At 51.7% G+C, this 18,460-nt stretch overlaps 5 protein-coding genes across 5 annotated transcripts; 2 read left to right on the top strand and 3 right to left on the bottom strand.

Annotated features, from left to right (window-relative positions):
• Positions 1–368: 368 nt before the first annotated feature.
• On the bottom strand, positions 369–3,484 carry TRIVIDRAFT_209129 (uncharacterized protein; the record flags this gene model as incomplete). Its single annotated transcript, XM_014101145.1, has 2 exons — positions 369–3,131; positions 3,241–3,484. 2 exons carry the CDS (start codon positions 3,482–3,484, stop codon positions 961–963), a joined length of 2,415 nt encoding a protein of 804 aa, XP_013956620.1.
• A 4,457-nt stretch (positions 3,485–7,941) lies between these two features.
• On the top strand, positions 7,942–8,130 carry TRIVIDRAFT_139766 (uncharacterized protein; the record flags this gene model as incomplete). The annotated part of the gene is made up of 1 exon (XM_014101144.1): positions 7,942–8,130. A coding segment is annotated over one exon (189 nt), but the record flags the coding sequence as incomplete, so codon positions are not given.
• Positions 8,131–9,309: 1,179 nt separating this feature from the next.
• On the bottom strand, positions 9,310–10,848 carry TRIVIDRAFT_212855 (uncharacterized protein; the record flags this gene model as incomplete). The annotated part of the gene is made up of 3 exons (XM_014101143.1): positions 9,310–9,338; positions 9,395–9,934; positions 10,017–10,848. 3 exons carry the CDS (start codon positions 10,723–10,725, stop codon positions 9,310–9,312), a joined length of 1,278 nt encoding a protein of 425 aa, XP_013956618.1.
• A 2,280-nt stretch (positions 10,849–13,128) lies between these two features.
• TRIVIDRAFT_60744 (uncharacterized protein) lies at positions 13,129–13,921 on the bottom strand (the record flags this gene model as incomplete). The annotated part of the gene is made up of 2 exons (XM_014101142.1): positions 13,129–13,583; positions 13,741–13,921. The coding sequence occupies 2 exons, from the start codon at positions 13,919–13,921 to the stop codon at positions 13,129–13,131; spliced, it is 636 nt and encodes a 211-aa protein (XP_013956617.1).
• A 2,047-nt stretch (positions 13,922–15,968) lies between these two features.
• TRIVIDRAFT_221672 (uncharacterized protein) lies at positions 15,969–16,349 on the top strand (the record flags this gene model as incomplete). The annotated part of the gene is made up of 1 exon (XM_014101140.1): positions 15,969–16,349. One exon carries the CDS (start codon positions 15,969–15,971, stop codon positions 16,347–16,349), a length of 381 nt encoding a protein of 126 aa, XP_013956615.1.
• Positions 16,350–18,460: the final 2,111 nt, after the last annotated feature.

Raw genomic sequence — 18,460 nt, 5'->3', positions numbered from 1 at the left:
CTTCAGGGCATATACGGATGGCAATGGTGAGCGTGAAGCAACAAAGAAATGAAAACAAGAAAAAGCGAGCAGTTGAATTGAAAGAAGGAAAGAGCGAAATGTTTGTTTACAAGTAGGAAAAAAATTGTCAAAGCCTATCTCGGTTCTGTATTTCTCGCTGGCAGCTGCCAGACTGGCCAGCCAGTCTGTTCGACATTTCCACCCTCAGCCAGGCCAGTCACAGCTGCATAGCAGTTCCTCTCTACGGCTTCACACTGCCTCTAACATTCACTTATGTATACGCAGCCTCATAGTCATGTACAGGTATTTGAGAGTCAAAAAGGTTCACTTTCACGTTATCCATGAATAGAGTCCCAGCCATGGTTTTTGAAAGGACAAAGCATGGAAGCCTCTCCCTTCCCTCGATTAGAATTACTAAAAGAGCAGAAACACTGATCCCAAAACTAAAGAGAAAAGAAGAAATATCCGCTGCCGCGTACGCAGTATCCTGTTTGCGACATCATTTGCCTCGTTATTGATGGTTCCCTCTCCCCCCCAGTTGTAATATCATACACCAAAAATGTTTCCCCGTCACTACCTCTGCAACTGCAGCACCCCGTCGTTGCTCCATGCAATCGCAAAAAGGGCATCCTAAATCTATATAAAAAAGCACAATGCCCAAGTCTCCAAACGCCACTGATTTTTCTTCATCAAAAGGTAGTCCCAAGCAAGCGCTTCATTCTCGAAGCCGACAGCGCCGCCCAGATATCTCGGTATGATATAAAGAGCTTTATCCCAGTAAAGATCCGCACGCCAATTATTAGTCGATATCCGTAAATGAGAAAGAACAAAACGAGTAAAGAAATAGTCGAATGAGAGCGCGAAGGGAATATAATAATTTCGTGTATCCGTCCTCTTGGCTGCTGGGTAATGAATGCTGTCTGTTTGTCGTCGTGTCGCGTGTTCGAGTTGTATCGTTGTCTAGTTTGCCACTGTCACTGCTTGCGCAGTTGCGGTGGGTGCAGAGGGAGAATCTTCAACTTCCTTTGCTTCTTGAGTCGTCTTCTTGGGTGTCTCATCAACAATCTTGTCCTCCAGCAGAGAGAATCTCCGCTCAGAAGTGGGAGTGGTGACTGAAGAGCCGTTATCGCTCCACCGGTCCTCGGTCACACCAGTGTAGATGGATGAGGTGTGCTTCTTCTTGTTGGATGCCGCATCCGAGTTGTCGGCCTGCTCATTGTGCGGTTCGCCCAACAGAGCGTCATCCTGCTTGTGTGCCTCCAAGTCGGCCTCATCGCCACTGGACTCGTCGGCGCTGGACACATCCGCCTCCGCAGCCAGGGTCTTGCGCTGGGGCTCCTCTGCGGCATCGCTCTCTTCGCTTTCAGAGCGCTCAGCCTCGTGCTCTTTCTGCTCCGTCGTTGCCACAGCGTCGATCTTGTCGGCGTTGGCTTCATGGCCTTCCACATCGCCATCGCTGCTGAATGTCTGGCTAAGTGGGCTCTGCAGGCTTAGCTCCTCGCCAGCGGCGTCCTTGTTGGCAATGCGAGACATCCTGGCAGGGCTGCGCGTTGGCAGAGGTGGGGGCACTCTCTTGGCGATTGTCACCACATTGCCCCGAGCTTGGATCATGCGAGAGGAGAGGGCCTGTGTGCTAGTTCGCTGCACCGCAGCGACTTCAAAAACCACGGGCTCCTCCTCTTCAATGTCATCGTCCTCATCGGCATCATGCATGTCGTCTTCACTGTCGTCATCGACATCCTCATACAGCCCTTCTTCTTCGCTTGATTCGTCATGGATCATCGCATCTTCTTCACGGCGAAGGCTTTCTGAGAGGGATATGGCATCGCTGTCGCTTAGCTCTGCTTCATCCGCAGAGTCGGGGCCGACAGACACGTCTTTGGAGAGTCTATGTCCGGCATCGCGGACGATGGCGTTTGCCACCTCCACTTCTTCTTCTTCAACCTCCTCCTCCTCTTCCTCGTCTTCTTCTTCATGTTCCTCCTTTCTTGCTCTCTCTACCTCTTCATCCTCTTCATCCTCCTCCTTTACAGATGCAATGTACGCTGGAGAAACCCGCCCGTTGCTGTCGCTAGGACCCGGGCTGGGAGACGTCGCGGGCGTGTTGCCTGTATCAGTCTGAGTACCGGCATCAGTCACCTGGCTCCGGATGGTACGTGTTGACACGTAGCTACCCCGGTTGCTCCTTGATACAAAGGTATCCATGCTCTGCCGGCTAAACTTGGACGCAATAACGGGGCTCATGGGAGCCTGGTTCATGTCGAACAAGCTACTTGTCGGTCGAATGCGAGAGCCAGCCTCACGGATCTCGAGGCCTGCCATTTCCAGCGCCAGGACACCAAAGGGGTCGGGGTCATCCGCTTGGGGGATACCAAACGAGGGGTGAGGAGACGCAGGCATCGACGCTGACTTGGGAGGGCTTGTGGTGATCAAGGCGTCACTCGGAGCCGGCTCTGCAGCGACCCTGTTGATGACGGCGTTGTCGTAGTCAGTCCTTCCCTCGGCCATTTTGAGGACTTCATTCAAAGAAGTCGTCTCTTCGACACCTCGCGCGACATTTCCAGCTAGGATGTCCATATGAGTGATGTCGGTGGAGCCGTAAAAGCGGTCGTTTTCGTTGCTACGCTCGGACAGCATGCACCCATACAGGTTGACTGATTGCTGCTGGCCTCGGGCTTTCATGTATGTCAGCACGGTGTTGCCCAGGTCTCTCCAATTGACCTCGGATTCATCGGAGCCGAGCGAAACGGTCTCTCCCGACCGAAGCTCTACATCTTCGCCGAGAGTCACTCGCGGCCTGGAGACGGATTCGAGCGCAGAAAGACTGCTAATGACTAGAACGCAGTCGTAGACGTCAACTCCAATGATGAAGCTGAGGGTTGGAGTGTGAAGCATAATGCCTGAAGGCGGAGACCAGGTGCCGTCCGACTTTCTGGCAATGAGAATGCCTGAACCACCCGAACCAGTCATCCACAGGCCACTCCGCATGCATGTGAAGACAGCAATGCCGGCGGCATTCTGTATTATTCGTTTGGGGATTTTCTTGGGGATTTGATCCAGCGTCCTGACGCCTGTCGAGGTGGAAGACGGAGACGCCGGCACATCGTCGATAGGGGCGAAATAGCCGTCCACTATGAGAGCTCGGATTAGTATTGAATTCTCAATTTACCCCGTTCTGAAGCAATGAATGGGTGCTCTTGAATATCAAGAGCCTTGCAGCTGAAGAGGGCGCCAACATACCGCAAAAAGACTTGAGGATGCGGGCGGCTTTGTCGCTCTCAAGGTCTAGCGTCGCGGGCCAAAAGGCTTCTCGCTGAACCCGCTTGACCTGCATGTTGGCGGCGTCGGTGTTGATCTTGGACAGGCCATTGGGAGGCGGAGGCTGCGAAGATCTGTTGGGCCATCCAAACATGCTGCCACTACTCCGGGAACCGCCAGAGTTCCTCTTTTCCCATGAGGGCAGGAAAGCAGAAACGCGCTGCATGGCTGCGGTCGAAAGGGGTCGGAGGGGCCTCTGTCGGCCGTTAGGGCAGAAGGGCCGTCACCGCGCCTGGGGGGTTGGAGGAGAGGAGAGGAGAGGACAAGGAAAGCACCGGGAGGAGAGGAGAAAAGGGTGAGGAGAGCATCAGCCAGCGCGGACGTCGACGCTGCCACCAGGAACTGATGAAGCGGCCGGTGTGGAGTTGTTGTAGAGCACGAAGTAGAAGGATGAGAGTTTGCGAGCCGAGCACTTCAAATTCGTCGGCGACGAGGAAGCGGCACTGCCCTTCCTCCAGGTGCTTACAGAGCTCCACTGCAGTCTTTTATCACTAATGGCCGGGCTCAGCGCTGCTGGGGGACGCTGCTGGGGGGGCATCCACTAATGGCCAGCCCAGCCCAGCCCAGCGCCGCACAGCACAAGGCGACGTCCAATTCAGGGCCCGCCCCTGGCTCGCGGGTCAAGATCCGGCTCCAGAGCGTTGTCAACCAGGCTGCTAGCTGCTCTAGCATGTGCGCTATACCGGCCGAGAGACGACATGGAGTGAAAATCCTGCTTAGCGGCAGCGACGGTGGAGGGAAGCTTCGTGAAGGCTGCTCCCCATCCTCAGCGAGTGCGCACAGCGATTGGACCGCCTGGACCGCCTGAACCGCCTGGGCCGGCGCCATGGCCAGGTACAGAGAGAGAGAGCACAGCTATGTCGCTCGACTATAGTGGCTCTACCCACTAACCTAAGGTACAGTACAGCGCTTGTGTGTGTGCCCGAGCTCAAATAAGCTGCCAGCCGTCTTCGTCTTGCATCATGCATCATCCAACGTCTCCCGCCACGATCAGGTACGTCTCAATCTCGGGCGTCGAAATTAATTTCCATTTCCCGTATTCATCGACGTGTTGTTTGTTGTTGTTTCGTGCACGAGCGGCACATACTTGGTGGCATGAAACCCGCTGAGACACCGCGAGTGCGTGCGTTGGTGCACCCGCTCAGCCTTGTCTCGCCTCTTCGGCCGTGTCGCCGTCAATTTCTCGTTCGATGTCGTGCAACGGTGATTGCCTGCCTCCCTGCCATGCCCTCCACGCTGCACTTTTTGCACTTTAGCAGCCAATCACAGCATCCAGCGTCGTCCACATGAACCAGGCTGGGTTGCCTCTGTCTTGATCAGATCAGCAAATTCATCGGGAGCGGGGGATTGTGATTTCCCCTCTTCTACGACGGCTGTGCCTCAATTGGCCTGGGCTGTCACACGCTTCGTATTCATGTTGTCATGGATAAATGAGATTTGATCACCGCCAGAGACACAGCAAGACGGAAATCGCACGCATACATGCTTGGCTGCCGTCAAATCTCCACCCACCATGCCTACAAGGAGATGCAATTGTGTCTGCCTCATACGGGATGATTCACACACAAGCAAGCACGTCCACTCAAGTGAGACCCTCTCTCACCCCCTTGAGAGGTGAAATCCGGATGGATACATGGCTGTTCATCACAGCTCCGGCGCTGCCCTTGCCCATCTCGCCTCGTTTCACGCAAGCAAGCAAGCTCTCAGCATTCCCGCTTCCGACTCTGTCCCAGCCCATGAAAAGGACCAGCCTCCAGCCTCTCTCCTCGTCTCCCGTTTCTTAGGCCCCCCTTCCCCCTGCTTGGCATCAACGATTAGCGCATCTATTCGGGTGATACTGACGTCGCACTGCAGGCAGAGCCGTCCATTTTAAAACCGATCGCCCACCAAGATTGCTACGGAGGCGTGCTAATTGGAATTAATTATGGGACGGGCAATTGAATCAAAGTGTAACATGGGCAAATAGGGCTGCTAGAGGGCGGGAAAAGCATGGCCCTGGATCCATGTTCCTGAGATGCTGCTAACGTTGAGCTTTGTGGGACCCGTCAAAGTCAATAACGCAGGATCCGAGGCTATTCTATTAGTATTGCCCATTGTTTGCGAGGACAATAAGCTGAGAGCATGGCAAACTCAATTCACGCGGCATCGTGCTGTGCCGCCAAAAGCTAGATTGGCAGATATCCCGTACGATTAGATTGATCTGTTACTGCTTTTGAACACGCGCATATTAAGCTGCATTGCGCCAATTGCTCCAGGCAACCAACCGTGGAGGGCCATCTCTCAGAATTTGTGTGACGGTGACACTGTTTTCATTTGCTGCCTTGTTTGCTTCTTCTTCTTCCCGTTCATGCAAAAAGGGGGTGATGAGACACGCGTCTGCATGATGAAGACGACGACGACGAAGAAGAAGCAAATCCCTCCTCATGCAAAGTAATACTACATATGGATACCAGTACTACCAGATCGGATAAAGTTCCGTTGCTGATAGTACCATCTGTATGGTATGTGCTCATATTCTGTATTTTCGTTTATCCCTGTCTATGCGGCTACAAGCGCAAGTATGGTGACGCCAAGGGGCCGGTAATTTGCTCCATACAAGCAAGTAAGCATAACTAGAGTTTCAGCTGAAGGAGACACTGCGCTATCCCCCCAGCCGATTCCCTCAACCTCTCTCACTTCTCATCCTTCGAATTTGTAATAAGAATGCTCCGTCCATGTGATTAGATACTATATAAGTCAATTTCACCGCGGAAACCAGATGTGTGCTAGTTTAGACAACGACAGCATCTCGGCCAGGGAGGTCGTTGCTCTCGTCAGCTTAGTCGTGGCTCCGTAAATGAAGTTGACCATTAGAAGAAGGAAAAAAAAAAAAAATTAGGAAAAAAAGTAAAAAGGGGGAATATCTCAAGGGAGTGGTTACATCTATTCAGCACCCCAACTTGGCCATCTAACACTCAGCGACACCGCCGACTTCAAGTGTCGTAACAAAGTGCAGAGGAGCTGCATTCTATTTACTGCTCGAATAAACCCCGGTTTCTTGACTACCCGCTCCTTCCGCTACTTTGCTGTACCATTGCTATATTCCTCTAGTATCTGCTATTATCGCCAGCCCTAAATTTGAGAGGTGGGATACAGGATGGCCTGTCTCCATCCCAAAGCCTCATTCATCTTGATCTGATGCTAGACACTTTTTTTTTTCTCTCTCCCTTTTCTTTTCCTCTTCCCCGTCAACTAATTTGACTACTATAGTCTTGCTCTTCTTTTGTCTTTTATTCGCTCTTCCAGCTGGCCTCTTTCTTTTACTACCTTCTCCCTTGCTTCCCTAGACTGGTGACTATTCCGGTTAGTGGATGTGACGGTGTTAAAAGTCGCCAGTAATACGAGAAAAAGACGAGATATGACGGAAGAGCATCTAACGCCAAGGTCACGAGCCAAGTTTTAGAAAACCGACATACTCGTATACAAGGCTGAACTGTTGTGGACCGGGCTCTCCCCATTCTGCGGGCGTTTGATGCCCATGTGCGTCTAGAAATATTCCATCAACACACCTACATATATACCCAGTACCTAAATGTATATATATGTATGTGCTTGATCTAGCAATAATATGCAAGAACTGATTCAATGATAACCCATGTCGAATCTTTTGATAGGGTGACTGGATATAACGGTTAATTCGCCATTGTGTGTAGAGATGCAAGGCGTTTTGTGTCATCGAGCCTTTAAATGAATTAGTCCATGTCTCCAACTAGGCTAACATGGCATAGATCTTTCATAGAAAAAAAAAAGCTTGCGAATTTGAATGGACATCATATTACGGCTTAGATCCAGCCATGCGGACAGAGACGGGGCCTCCAGAACGCCGCGACAGATTCCGAAGAGCATATTCGAATCAAAATAGCGCCACGATACAGCCAATGCATGCCAACAAGGTTTCTCATAATTCAAAGGACATGCCACATGGCGGGACCAGATATCAACTGCATTGGACTCAGATATCAACTGTATTGGGCTATATAATCGGGCGTCACTCAATCTCGCCTGAACTTGGTCAACCTTTTTCCTTTACAGCCCCCCCTCGTCGCTATCACATTCACTGGCACAGAAGCGAGAACGCAAAATACTAACAGATTCTAACGTCCTAACGTCCTAAAATCCAAATAGGTTGAGGCACTGTAAATATGAAGCGTCAATCGCTCCAGGCCCTCCGCCACAGCAAGGAAGGGTGTCAAGTACATCCTTAACAGATCGTAGGCAAATTTCACTGCTCTAACCGTTAAAAGAATACATCTCTCCATCCCCAAACTCGACTAATTCTCATCAGCAGTGGGGAGAAAAAACTCAAGTCGTCAACATCTCCATTTCAATCTCAACTACAGAGTACAGCCCCATCTCACGTCACAAAGAGCCGTCATCGCAATAGCATCAATATTCTAGTACCATCTCATTAATATACAATCAGCACCCACCAGCGACACTCTCAACTACGAAACCGGCACAGAAGCTCACACTCATTTACCATCTTTCACAATGTTCAAGTCAGCTCATCCCACCCGTTCCCCAAGAAACAACACATTTCAAATCAAAGACACTTACTCACCCCTTCTCAAATTTGTTTACGAATACAGGGCCTATACCAATCTCTCGCCCAAGACCCGGCTGGGCGTCGGCGTCGCCATCATCGCCTGGGGCTGCGCAGGGCTGTATGTCTCTGATAAAGCCGAGGAGAAGCTTGGATTCACTCCAACCGAGGAGGACAAGGCTGAGCTGCGCAACATGGCGCCCAAAATCACAACCGTGGACAAGAGTCAGAGATGACACGAGAGAGGTGGCAAACTGCAATTTTAAGAGCAAACTCCAGAGATGACACGTTCAAGCTCTCGTTTATACCTAAGCCTGTATTATCAAGCATAAAGCAACATCAAGTACAACATACATGACAACCAGTGTTATGAAAAGCCCAGTCTATTGCCATCACTTGCGTTCTGTCATATCAACTACCTGATAGTACCATTGGGCTATTCTTTTACTAATCTGTACATTTTCGCGTGTTGCCCCCTTTCATCCTCCTCTCCCACCATCCATTCCATCCCTTTTTGTTTTTCACTGCCATCCTTCATACCACCAGGCACGCAGCGCAAAGCGATACTCATTATGTAGCCCAGGCCACGAAATCATGACGGCGTACCAGGAAACTGCCAAAGCCGGCCGGAAACCCCCCCTCTATGTCGGATCGAAGTCTAAAAGAACTCAACTCCACCCCCTCTATCCGTACTGAAATGCAAAGCAGCACAAAGACCACAAAGACGCCACCGATGCCGAGTCCTCATGCATGCGTGGTAAGCCGAATGGCTCGTCGCGCATAAAGTTGCCCCTATCTGCGATCCCGTCGTTTGTGTTGGAAAAAAAGCAAGACACAAGGAAACAATAAGGAAAAAAGAATAAAGACAAAGGAAATTAACAAAAAAAAAAAAAAAAAAAAGACCAAACAAAAAACAATCTCGAAACGCCGTTGGATGCAACCACCCTGCGGTTTTTTTCTTTGGATTTTCTTGACCCCTTATCTTGATTTTTACCCCTGACAAAATGAAAATGAACTGCATCAATTGAAGCAGTATGCGCGGTTCCAACAATCTTCTGCCTCATCAGCATGACTATAAGAATATCTTAGCGTCCAACTGCATATTCTAGAATCCCTGTTATAGCCAGTAAGTATGCATGACACGGGCCCTGGTATTGGCCAGTAGTAATACAGAGCCAGGTTCGGGTGGGGAACCTGGACTAGGATGTTTTTGATCTCCGGGCAAAAGTATCTGAACAAAAGAGAGAAGAATTTTGCTTCTTTCCGTCAATTCTGACATACAGCCACGAGAGAACAATAAAAAAAGGCTAAATGGCGATTCGAGTTGCGCTGGACGTGCCAAGAGTCTTCATATACTCCAATCGGTTGGCGTAGGATCCATCTGGAAGTGCAATAGCTACTCCGCGGGATTAGGCTCGGCCTTGGTTCCGGTCTGTGTCTGTCCGTGATTAGGGGCTGGAAGTAGAGATGGATGGATTGGAGATGGATGCGCACCAGGCTGGAAGACTTGAGACCAGTCAAGACCCGGTTGTTGGTTCGGGTTGGAACCACCGTACATGGGGATACCGTTCTGACCAGGAGGCATACTGTAGTTTGGCATCTGTTGATTGGTCATGGAGCTAGAGACGTCGCCGCCATACTGCTGCGAGGCACCCATTACAGGTCCAGCCATGTTTCTCCGGTCTGCATCACCATCAATTCTACCCATGCTGCTCGATCTGGAGAGCTGGCTCTGATCACCTCCCATACTGTTCATACCATCCTGAACGGAGACAATGCCAAAGGGGTGGACGATGTTATTTCCTGCCATGTTACCAAGTCCATTCAAGTGGTTCAGATCTCCTCCATTTTCAAGAGCGGCCTTTTGCTGAGCCTGGGCATTCTTCTTCACGTGAGCCTGGGGGTGAGACAGGTGGCTAGCGCCGGTGGGGTTGCCACGGCGGATAGAGCACTTCTGGAAGTGACGCTTGAGAATGTCGCTTCGGGAGAAGGTGTCCCGGCAGAGAACACACATGTAGGGGCGATCACCAGTGTCTAGGAAAACAAGCGTTGGTTAGCTTTCATTTTTTTTCTTCCTTTGAGCGGGCTTGCAAGGAGAGTTTGGGAAGGTACTCACGGCGGAGCAGGTGGCGCTTCAAGTGCTTGGCATGGAGGTACGTCTTGGTGCAGTGAGGGCAGGGGAATTTTCCGTCAGCATCCTTAACAGGAATAACGGTGTTCTTTGCGCCAGTTCCCGCAGCCTGAGCAGTAGGCCGTCCAGGAGCGCTGGGCAAGATTCCGCGGCGACCCTGAGATCCAACGACGTGGGTGGGCTGTTCGCCGTCCTGGAGGAGCGAGTTAGGCTGCATCAGTGAGCCCGGGCCGTAAGGTGAGGCCACGCCAGGTTGGGCCATAAGGCCACCCGGAGGCATGGGGCGGAGGACGGGAGGACCACGTCCGCCAACCGGTGCAGGGGCAATTGGCTGAGGATGCGAGACGGCCGCGGTGGCTTGAGGCATCATAGCAGCAGACGTGGCATAGCCCTGATGGGGATACGGGTTCTGCGCCATGGAGTAAACTCCAGGGCGAGGGCCAGGCTGCGAAGTCTGCTGGTAGCTGGGAAGGTTGTTTGGAGTTGGCGTGTTTGGGGTGCCGGGAGTTCGCGGTGTATGCGGGTGGCTTCCGTACAACGGCTGCATCGCAACGGTATGGGGCTGCAGAGGCGGGAGCGTCTGCGGCAGAGGAGAGCCAGTCTGAAGCTGGTGAGGCGAGATGGCAGTGGGCGACGGGTATGTTTGGGCCGCGGATGTCGGGACACCATTGCTCGGGTACTGAGGGTTGTCCATGATGCTTTGCGCGAAGACGCGTCGAGAGAGGACGTGTGTTGTGTTTTTGCTACCGCGAGGGAGAGAGAGACAGCAGATTCAACAGGCTGCGGCCAGGAAGAAGGCTGCAACGTCGAAACCGAGCAATTGGCGGGAGGAGAACCGAAGACGCCGAAAAGGATGCAGCAACTCGAGAATGAAGAGCAAATGTGTAGAAACAAATTCTCAATCGTTCAACGAGGCCCACGCGCGATGTTGCGAAAGGGCTGCGGCGTTCTGGGGAAGGTGGAGGTGAGGCTCTGAGTATAACAGGTCCCTCACGAGAAAGATGGTTAGGTAGGGAACAGTTGGAGTGGGGTGGAGAACTGGGTCTCGTTCCTATTTTATCCTGGAGAGAGAAACTGTCAGGTAGGGTCACAAAGGCAAAAGTAACTTCCGTGGAAGAGCCATGAGAGAAAAAAAAAATAAGTGCCAGAAAGCGTGGGTGTGAGAAAAACGCTAAGCAGGGGAGGGGGGTGGTGGAGTGGCAACAAGCGCCTTTGCCAGGGTGCCGAAAACACAAAAGTGGGCCGTTGCAGTGCAGCCAAGTGCAGCGCGCTCGCTGCAGTACGAGTACCTGTACAGAGTACCTGTACATGTACATGCACAAGCCCAAGGCAAGTACCAAGTACAAGGCGCTCGTAGTGCCCGTTGGGAGTTGCAGCGATGGCGAGAACGCGAGCGCAGGCCGGTGGCGAGTGGAGCCACAAGCAGCGCTATCAGGCGGTATCGCGAAGGCCGCAAACAGAAACCGAAAATCGGATTGGGGACAACGGCCAGCGAAGATGCAAAAACGCAGCAGAGGGCATTGGGTTGGGATCCTGCCTAGCAGAATGGATACGGGCAGCTCTGGTGCAGGTAAGGGTTCTGGCGGGCAGGCTGGGGCATGGGAGTGGGATGGGATGGGATAGGATGGGATGGGATGGGAGGGGATCCAGCGTCAGGACTGGAGGTTTTTCTTTCTGTCTTCTTTTTTTTTGTGGTCTTTTTTTGGAGAAGCAGAAGAGGACGGGACGGGCGACCGAGGGGCCCTCTTTTGTCCACATACCTTGGCGATGCCGCGGCTGGATATCCGATGGCACAAAGACGGCGACGGTTTTTGGCTCTGGTCTGCGCAGGCCTCGAAATAGAGCAGTGAGAGTGGGAGGTACGAAAGATATTCTTGAAGACCAAGACGTGGTTGAGTAGTTGCCAGCTCGGAAAAGTGTTGAAGGAGGAAGAAACAGAAATGGCAAAAGTCAATTCAAGGGCAAGAAGACTGTGCTATCGTTGTGATTTCAACGGAGGAGAGCCGGAAAAAATATGGCGAGCGCAAGGGCGCTAGAAGCCTCGGGGACTGTACTCGGTACAAGATACAAGGTACTTTGCTCCGGCGACCTCGAAGAGCCCAGACGCGTCGGACGGAAGTGAGGAGAAGAAACCGAGAGAATACTGCAGTACCTTGGTACTTGCTGTACTTATTGTACTCTGCACTATGTCTGCTAAAAAAAGAAGAAAAGAAATGGGATTTTTTATAAAACCCAATATTAGTTGAGATGTATACTCGTACCCGTACATGTACGCGCGGAGCACCTCGTCCAGATAACAGATGCAACGATTTGTTTCAGTCAGTAGCTTGCCTGCTTGCAGCAATACATGGCCAAACAAGGGAGCATCAAAAGCAGTGAGGCGTATAAAGTTTCCCGCTAAGGAGAATTTTGTTTTCTTTTTCTGCCTTTTTTTGCGCACATCACTTGCCACACCACATTGTTTGGCACCCACCACGCAATGCCCTCAGCGGCACTAGTGGTGTTGACTTCTGACAAGCCACAGCGTATTATCTGGACTCGCCGAGCAAAGACATAAAACCGCCAGCACGCGGCCTCGCTCACCTTCTTTTTGCCCGGTACCTAAGCTTTGCATTCCCTCTGCTCTGCTGTACTGTACTGTACTGTACTGTACTGTACGCTACAGTATTATTCCAGTCCCCCTTCGCCCGTCCCGAGCGCTTCTCAGGCGCCAACTTGTGCACGGGGCTAGTCGCTCGCTCGCTCGCTCGCACGCACCCTTTTGTTGCGTCTTGTTTGGTGATTATGATTAGTCTGGGCAAGGTACCTCCCGCCACCGGATGATCAATTAAGCAACATGCCTGGTACTTGCTGCACAGCGGCCATCACCTGCCGCATCCAGCCCCCGACGTGCGCTGTTGGATGTACCTGAGTTGTAAAGGAACAATCCCTCGGCCGTCCCTTGTGTATCCGTATTGGCACCCGCCTCGAGAGAGTTTCACGCCAACCGTCCCAGGTGAAGCAGGGCGAACAAGCCATCTGCCAACAAAACAACCTTGTGTACGCGGTGCTGAGCCTCAATGAGCGTGATTTCCTCTCCAGTCGTCAGTTCTGCCCGCTACTGTACCGCGAGTACGGTACGGAACATGTACGAGTGTCTCGGCCATGGCAAATTGACGACACGCCAAAACCAAGACACTTCAGGGTTCGAATGATGCCAGCGCTGCGACCAGGGGGCGGCACCTTTTACTCTTTCGCGTAGTGGCAGGGATTCCAAAAGGCTCTGGCGGCAGACGGTGCCGATGCTCGGGGAGGGGGGTGTGTCATGGCCATTGCAGGTTCTTTGTGACGGCTCGCCTCCAACCGTCTCAGCAACAAGCGATGGCCTCTGGCCCTGCTGGCGGCCAAGCCCCTCGTCATTGGTGACTTGTTCTGCGCAAATACTCAACGTAGACGCGGATTGCGCTGTAATAATGCCCATGTCGCTCCCTAGCCTCCCTACAGACGCTATCTCGTCTAGCTCCTGGGCTGCCAGCAACGAGTGCTGCCAAGTGGCATTGATGCCAATGCTACCTGTCCGGCGCCTGACGTCTCGTCTATCCCAGCCGTCTATCTGACCACGATGCCTCGCGTTCGATCACGGCGGCATGGGAACCCAAAGCCCAAAGGGTGCTTCGCAACTAAAGCCGAATAGGCATCAACCATTGCTATTCCTCATCATCGTACATACAAGCGGCACATGTGGCATCCTGGTGTGGTTGAGTGGCATTTTGATCGGGGGAAGACTCCCACTTTCCGACATTGAGAGTAGGAGTAATACAGCATGGACTCTTGGGAGTACTCGTAGAAACGGCCGTGCTGGCTGCATCCTTTTCGACAAGCAAGTTGTGTTGCAACCTGGTTTGAGCCATCCTATGCTATGCATCCTCGACTCGTTTCGTCTTCAGGAAGCACTTTGGCCGCGACGCCTAATTACCTCATAACACGGTCCGGCGGTCAATTAGGTCGCCGACGTCGCTGTCCATCGTATAAGCTCGGGTTTTGCTGCTTCCTGTGCCGTACAAGTATGTAGTGTCGATTATTTTTATTCCATTTTATTTTTATTTTTATTTTTATTGCTCAGTACTTCCATTTCTTATTGTCATTTTTAGGTATTATTCTTAGTCCTGTCTGTGTGTTGGGTGCTGTACAAGTACGTTCTCAGCCCGATCCCGTCTTGCTCATCTCCGACTGCCACCACAAAAGCACCTGTCGCTCGTACGAGTATTTACCACCCAGTAGCGGAATCAAGGGCTCGTACGGTGACAATGCAGCATCAGGATGGCTGAGCAACGACACTAGTCCAATTCCTCCCTTGCCTTGCTTGCCCTTTGTTGTTGAGTGCTTGTACCGTAATACTTCGTAAACCGAAACCTGGTCAACGTCCGTCTGATGAATACTACAAAGTGCCTGTACTGTACTACTGCTTGGCACTCTATACATTGAGCTACTGGCACATGCTAACGAGTACAACAAGCAAGTCAATGCTAAATCGATATTAACTTAGGTACCTTAGTCGTGCATATCTAGGTAGCATTAACAAAGCAGACCCTACACACATATTGAGCGTCAATGCAATCCTGCTACTACTAGTGCCGAGGTAGCGGTATGTGGCCGTTCATCTGCAAGTACTACCTAGCTCTCATAGGAGTATCAAAAAATCTGTCAATGCCCAAAGGCCGCTGGAAATGGTGCTGGAAGCCCGCATCACGCGGGATGTCAAAATACAGATGCGCAGGGTATCACCGCTAATGTACTGGCCGTACGGGCCATCAGCCTCTTCTGCATCACATGACTATCAAAAATACCCAGTTTGGATCAAGGAAAAATGTGCCACGGTGTATTATCCCGACATGAGATGCATATCATGGGTTTGATTGGCAGTTGTTGAGAGTTCCGAGCAAAAAGGAAAGAAAAAAACGGACCGGACCAGATGTACTTTGATGACAGCCGTGTCTACCCATAAGCATTAGTACCTTCTCAATGTATCTGGACAAAGAAAAAAAAAGATCCAAGTATTAGCGCCACTAGGTTTCAGGTCTTCGGGCTTTTTTTTCTTCCAGATTTTCTTTTCTTTTTTTTTCATTATTATTTTGCCCTCTCGCTCTGTCTCTCTCAACTCAAGGCGTTGCCTGTAAGCTCGCCGACTTTGCTAAAACTCTTCCATGACAACTTGTACACCGCACGGAGCTCAGCGTACAATAGGTCCTACAAGCAGTTATGCGCACGAGTCAAGCAGGAGCATGCTAACCAAAGGACTAGCATTTCGATTCCGGTCCGATACTGCTGGGATGTCGGCTTCGGAGTATTGAAAAGGGTACCAAGTATTTCTGCACGCCGTTACTGATTGGGGAAAAAGTCCCGCAATCGCAAGAGCAGTTCGGCTTAGTACTACTTGGTACAGTTGTAGAGAAAAAAAAAGATAAAACCAAAAGGATCAACATCTGCTACATACACTAGCCGAGATGCTCAGCCGGCCGAATTGCCTCCCTCTCTTGGGCTCGCACCCGCTTGAGATCACGTCATCCTCGTACTCTTCAATCTCGTACTGTGTAAGGCCGTTTTCCCGTTTCTATTTGCATCTCTTTTAGCACTCTTCGATTACAAAACGCAGTCTGTTAGAGAGAGAAAGACAAAAGCCGACGAGCTCGGCCGTGAAACGTCCGCCAATCGCTATTATTACGCGTCTACGCCTTCTCAAACACCCCTGCTCCATGGAAAAGCCATGGCGGCCAATGGCATCTAGCATTGGCCTCAATTGGCTTCGAACCCACAATGGACAGATCTTGGTGGTGGACCCAGGCCACCCTCCTTCTTGCGAAGGCCTCAGGGCCCCATGCTCGCTCGATTACTTGCGTCCCCTCCTGAGCGGCAGTGATTCAAAAAGCTTCGACGTGGAATCCAGAAGCTCTGGAGCCCATGAGCGGTGGAGTCTTCCCGCTGAGGGACGCAGATTTGGAGGACCCCGTTTCCTCGCCCCCAGGTAGATTTCGTTGGCCCGGGAGTCAGCGCCTCGCTTTAGCTTTTTGCGGCTCTGTCGATTTGAATCCACGATCAAGGGTTCAAACGTTGTCGAAGCGTGATGCTCTGGCGCTTGCTGAGTGCCGACCGGACCGCATCATCAAGTCTCAGGTTTCTCATCACGACGATGCCCATGGCCGATGCGCCCCTAGCTCCCCTCCCAGACTCGAATATGACCAACGCTTTCGTCGGACAACGGCCGAAGGGGAACTTCAGGAGAGCCGGCCTTCGCCATTTGCGAAAATTGTCCGCCGGAGCAACCCTGGTAGAGCAACTTAGCTTGCTAGTGCAAGTATGTAATTTTTGTATTTATGTTTTATTTCTTTTTTTATTCTTTCTCTCTTTTGACCTTGACGTCCGTGCCAGTCCAACAGCAAGGGGGGTCAAACTCTCGCAGTCTTTTCTTTTCTTTTCTCTCTCTTTCTGTTATCCGTGCAGCACATCCCCAGCCCCCCTCACGCGGCTTTGCAGCCACTTGCTCAGAGGCATGTTGGAGGAAGCTAGAAGTACGAGTACATAGACTACAACACAGGCACTAACATGGTTTTAACATGGGTTTAGGGTGTACATATGCTCTCCGTACACACTCACCGAAGAGAGAGATTCGGCAAGTGTTGTACTCCGTAGATTGGTCGCGGATTGTTTTCGGCGAGTGGGTATTAACGCCTCTTTGCCTGATCTGAAACCGTTTCGTCAAAGAGAAACATGAATGGGAAAATTCCTTATTTTTCGTGGCGTCTGTCGCTCGCCAACATGCCCAGCGCTATAGCGCTACAGTACAGCACCGTCGCAATCGCTCAGGCCGTTTCTGTTCAGCCTAGTTGGCGGCTAATTGGGGGTCGCCGCATCGTTACGTCACCCCCGTCTTCCCTGCCCGCCTCTTGCGCACTCCCGAGTTTTCCCCAAACCGACTAGCTCCAAACCGCGTCGGCACCACTGCGCCTCACCGCCTGACGTGCAGATTTTTTGGACTCATCTCTGTGGCATCTTATCGGTCCAGCAAAACCCGGCGAGTCAATTCTCACCACTAGCGCAGCTCGAATCTAGACAATGGGAGCATCCCAGCCGGCTGACAAATGGAGTATTGCCATACCACCTGCTTGCGCCATGGCCCAAAGAGGTAGCAAGCCCGCCTACCAAGTGCAATTCCTCCCATCACTGGCGACAGGTGGCTGGCCAAGTTCCAGGTGGCCCCCTCACGAAGACGCATGAGTCGCCGGATACGAGTAAGTCTGTGGCCGAGGTAGCTGCTACTTGTAGGCATTAGGACGGGTGTAAGAAATGGCGATGTCATGGCCCAAGTCCCAAAAGCTACTACTAGGTATGTATGGCTCGGTAACTGGTAGGGACAGTGTCTGGCGACACGGGGCTGGACACGACAACTGCTTACTCCTGTTCGTGCTGAAGATTTACATTGCGCGCGCACATTTGAGTATTCTGACGGCTGGTCACACTCGACTTGTACTCTACTTGGCAACTTGGGTACAGAATACTCGCTCCAGAGCAGGAATCACGATTCAAACGCGCACCAGTCACTAGAGATCCCTGTCGTTGATGTTTTGTTCCAAACCGGAACTGCTCGAATTGGAAAACCGAATGACATGCCATTTACCTCAACGTGCGTGGCTGGCCTCTGAAGAAAAAACTGAGACATTTCATCAGTGAAAATTGCGTTATCGACAAATCAACAAATCCGACAGTGCGTTGTTGGTGGGTGGGATGCTCTCCATTTTGTTCTTTTTTTCTCGCCTCTTTTTCTTGTGGCCTAGCACGCCAACCTCGATTCCAACCTTCTGGGACCCGATCGATCGTGGCAGAATTGAACGCACGAATAGGGCATTTGTGTAACGCTGGAAAGGACCACGGTGGCCGCTGGTATCCATTCTGTCCGCACACTTACTTCGGCATTGGGGCCAACGTTCCTGGCGATGCAGCGGGACCGGTGGCACGAGTGGATAGTTGACATGTTGGCTGCCCGTTCCGAACTTCTCCATCGGCCCCATTTCCACTGCGTTGCCAGATCCGTTGGGATCAAGATTTAGGACTGGTGGCCTACCAACGCCCGCATCCGAGGAGAACCACAGCGGACGTCCTCCGTATTTTTTTTTTTCCTTTCCCGTTGACGATATGCTGCTGCTACTAGCACATGCGCCCTGAATATGCATCACGATGGACTCCATAGTAAGATTGGGCTGATATGCTAATACTACTGTCCTCGCGCACGACCAAGTAGGGCCTCGTGCTTCCCGTGTAACGGGCGGACACCAGAAGCAGTTTATTTTAGGCATGGCATTGCCAACGTGTTTACGAGTACTTACACGCCTCTCGACATGGTTCGAGGCCTCGCGCATAGACTGCCTATCCGCGACTTCGTATTTGTGCGCCTCTTG

Source organism: Trichoderma virens (assembly GCF_000170995.1).
Source record: "Trichoderma virens Gv29-8 chromosome Unknown TRIVIscaffold_6, whole genome shotgun sequence".
Classification (NCBI taxonomy): Eukaryota; Fungi; Ascomycota; class Sordariomycetes; order Hypocreales; family Hypocreaceae; genus Trichoderma; species Trichoderma virens.
Note: the sequence above shows the minus strand (reverse complement) of the source record. Positions and strands in the feature narration are given on the sequence as shown.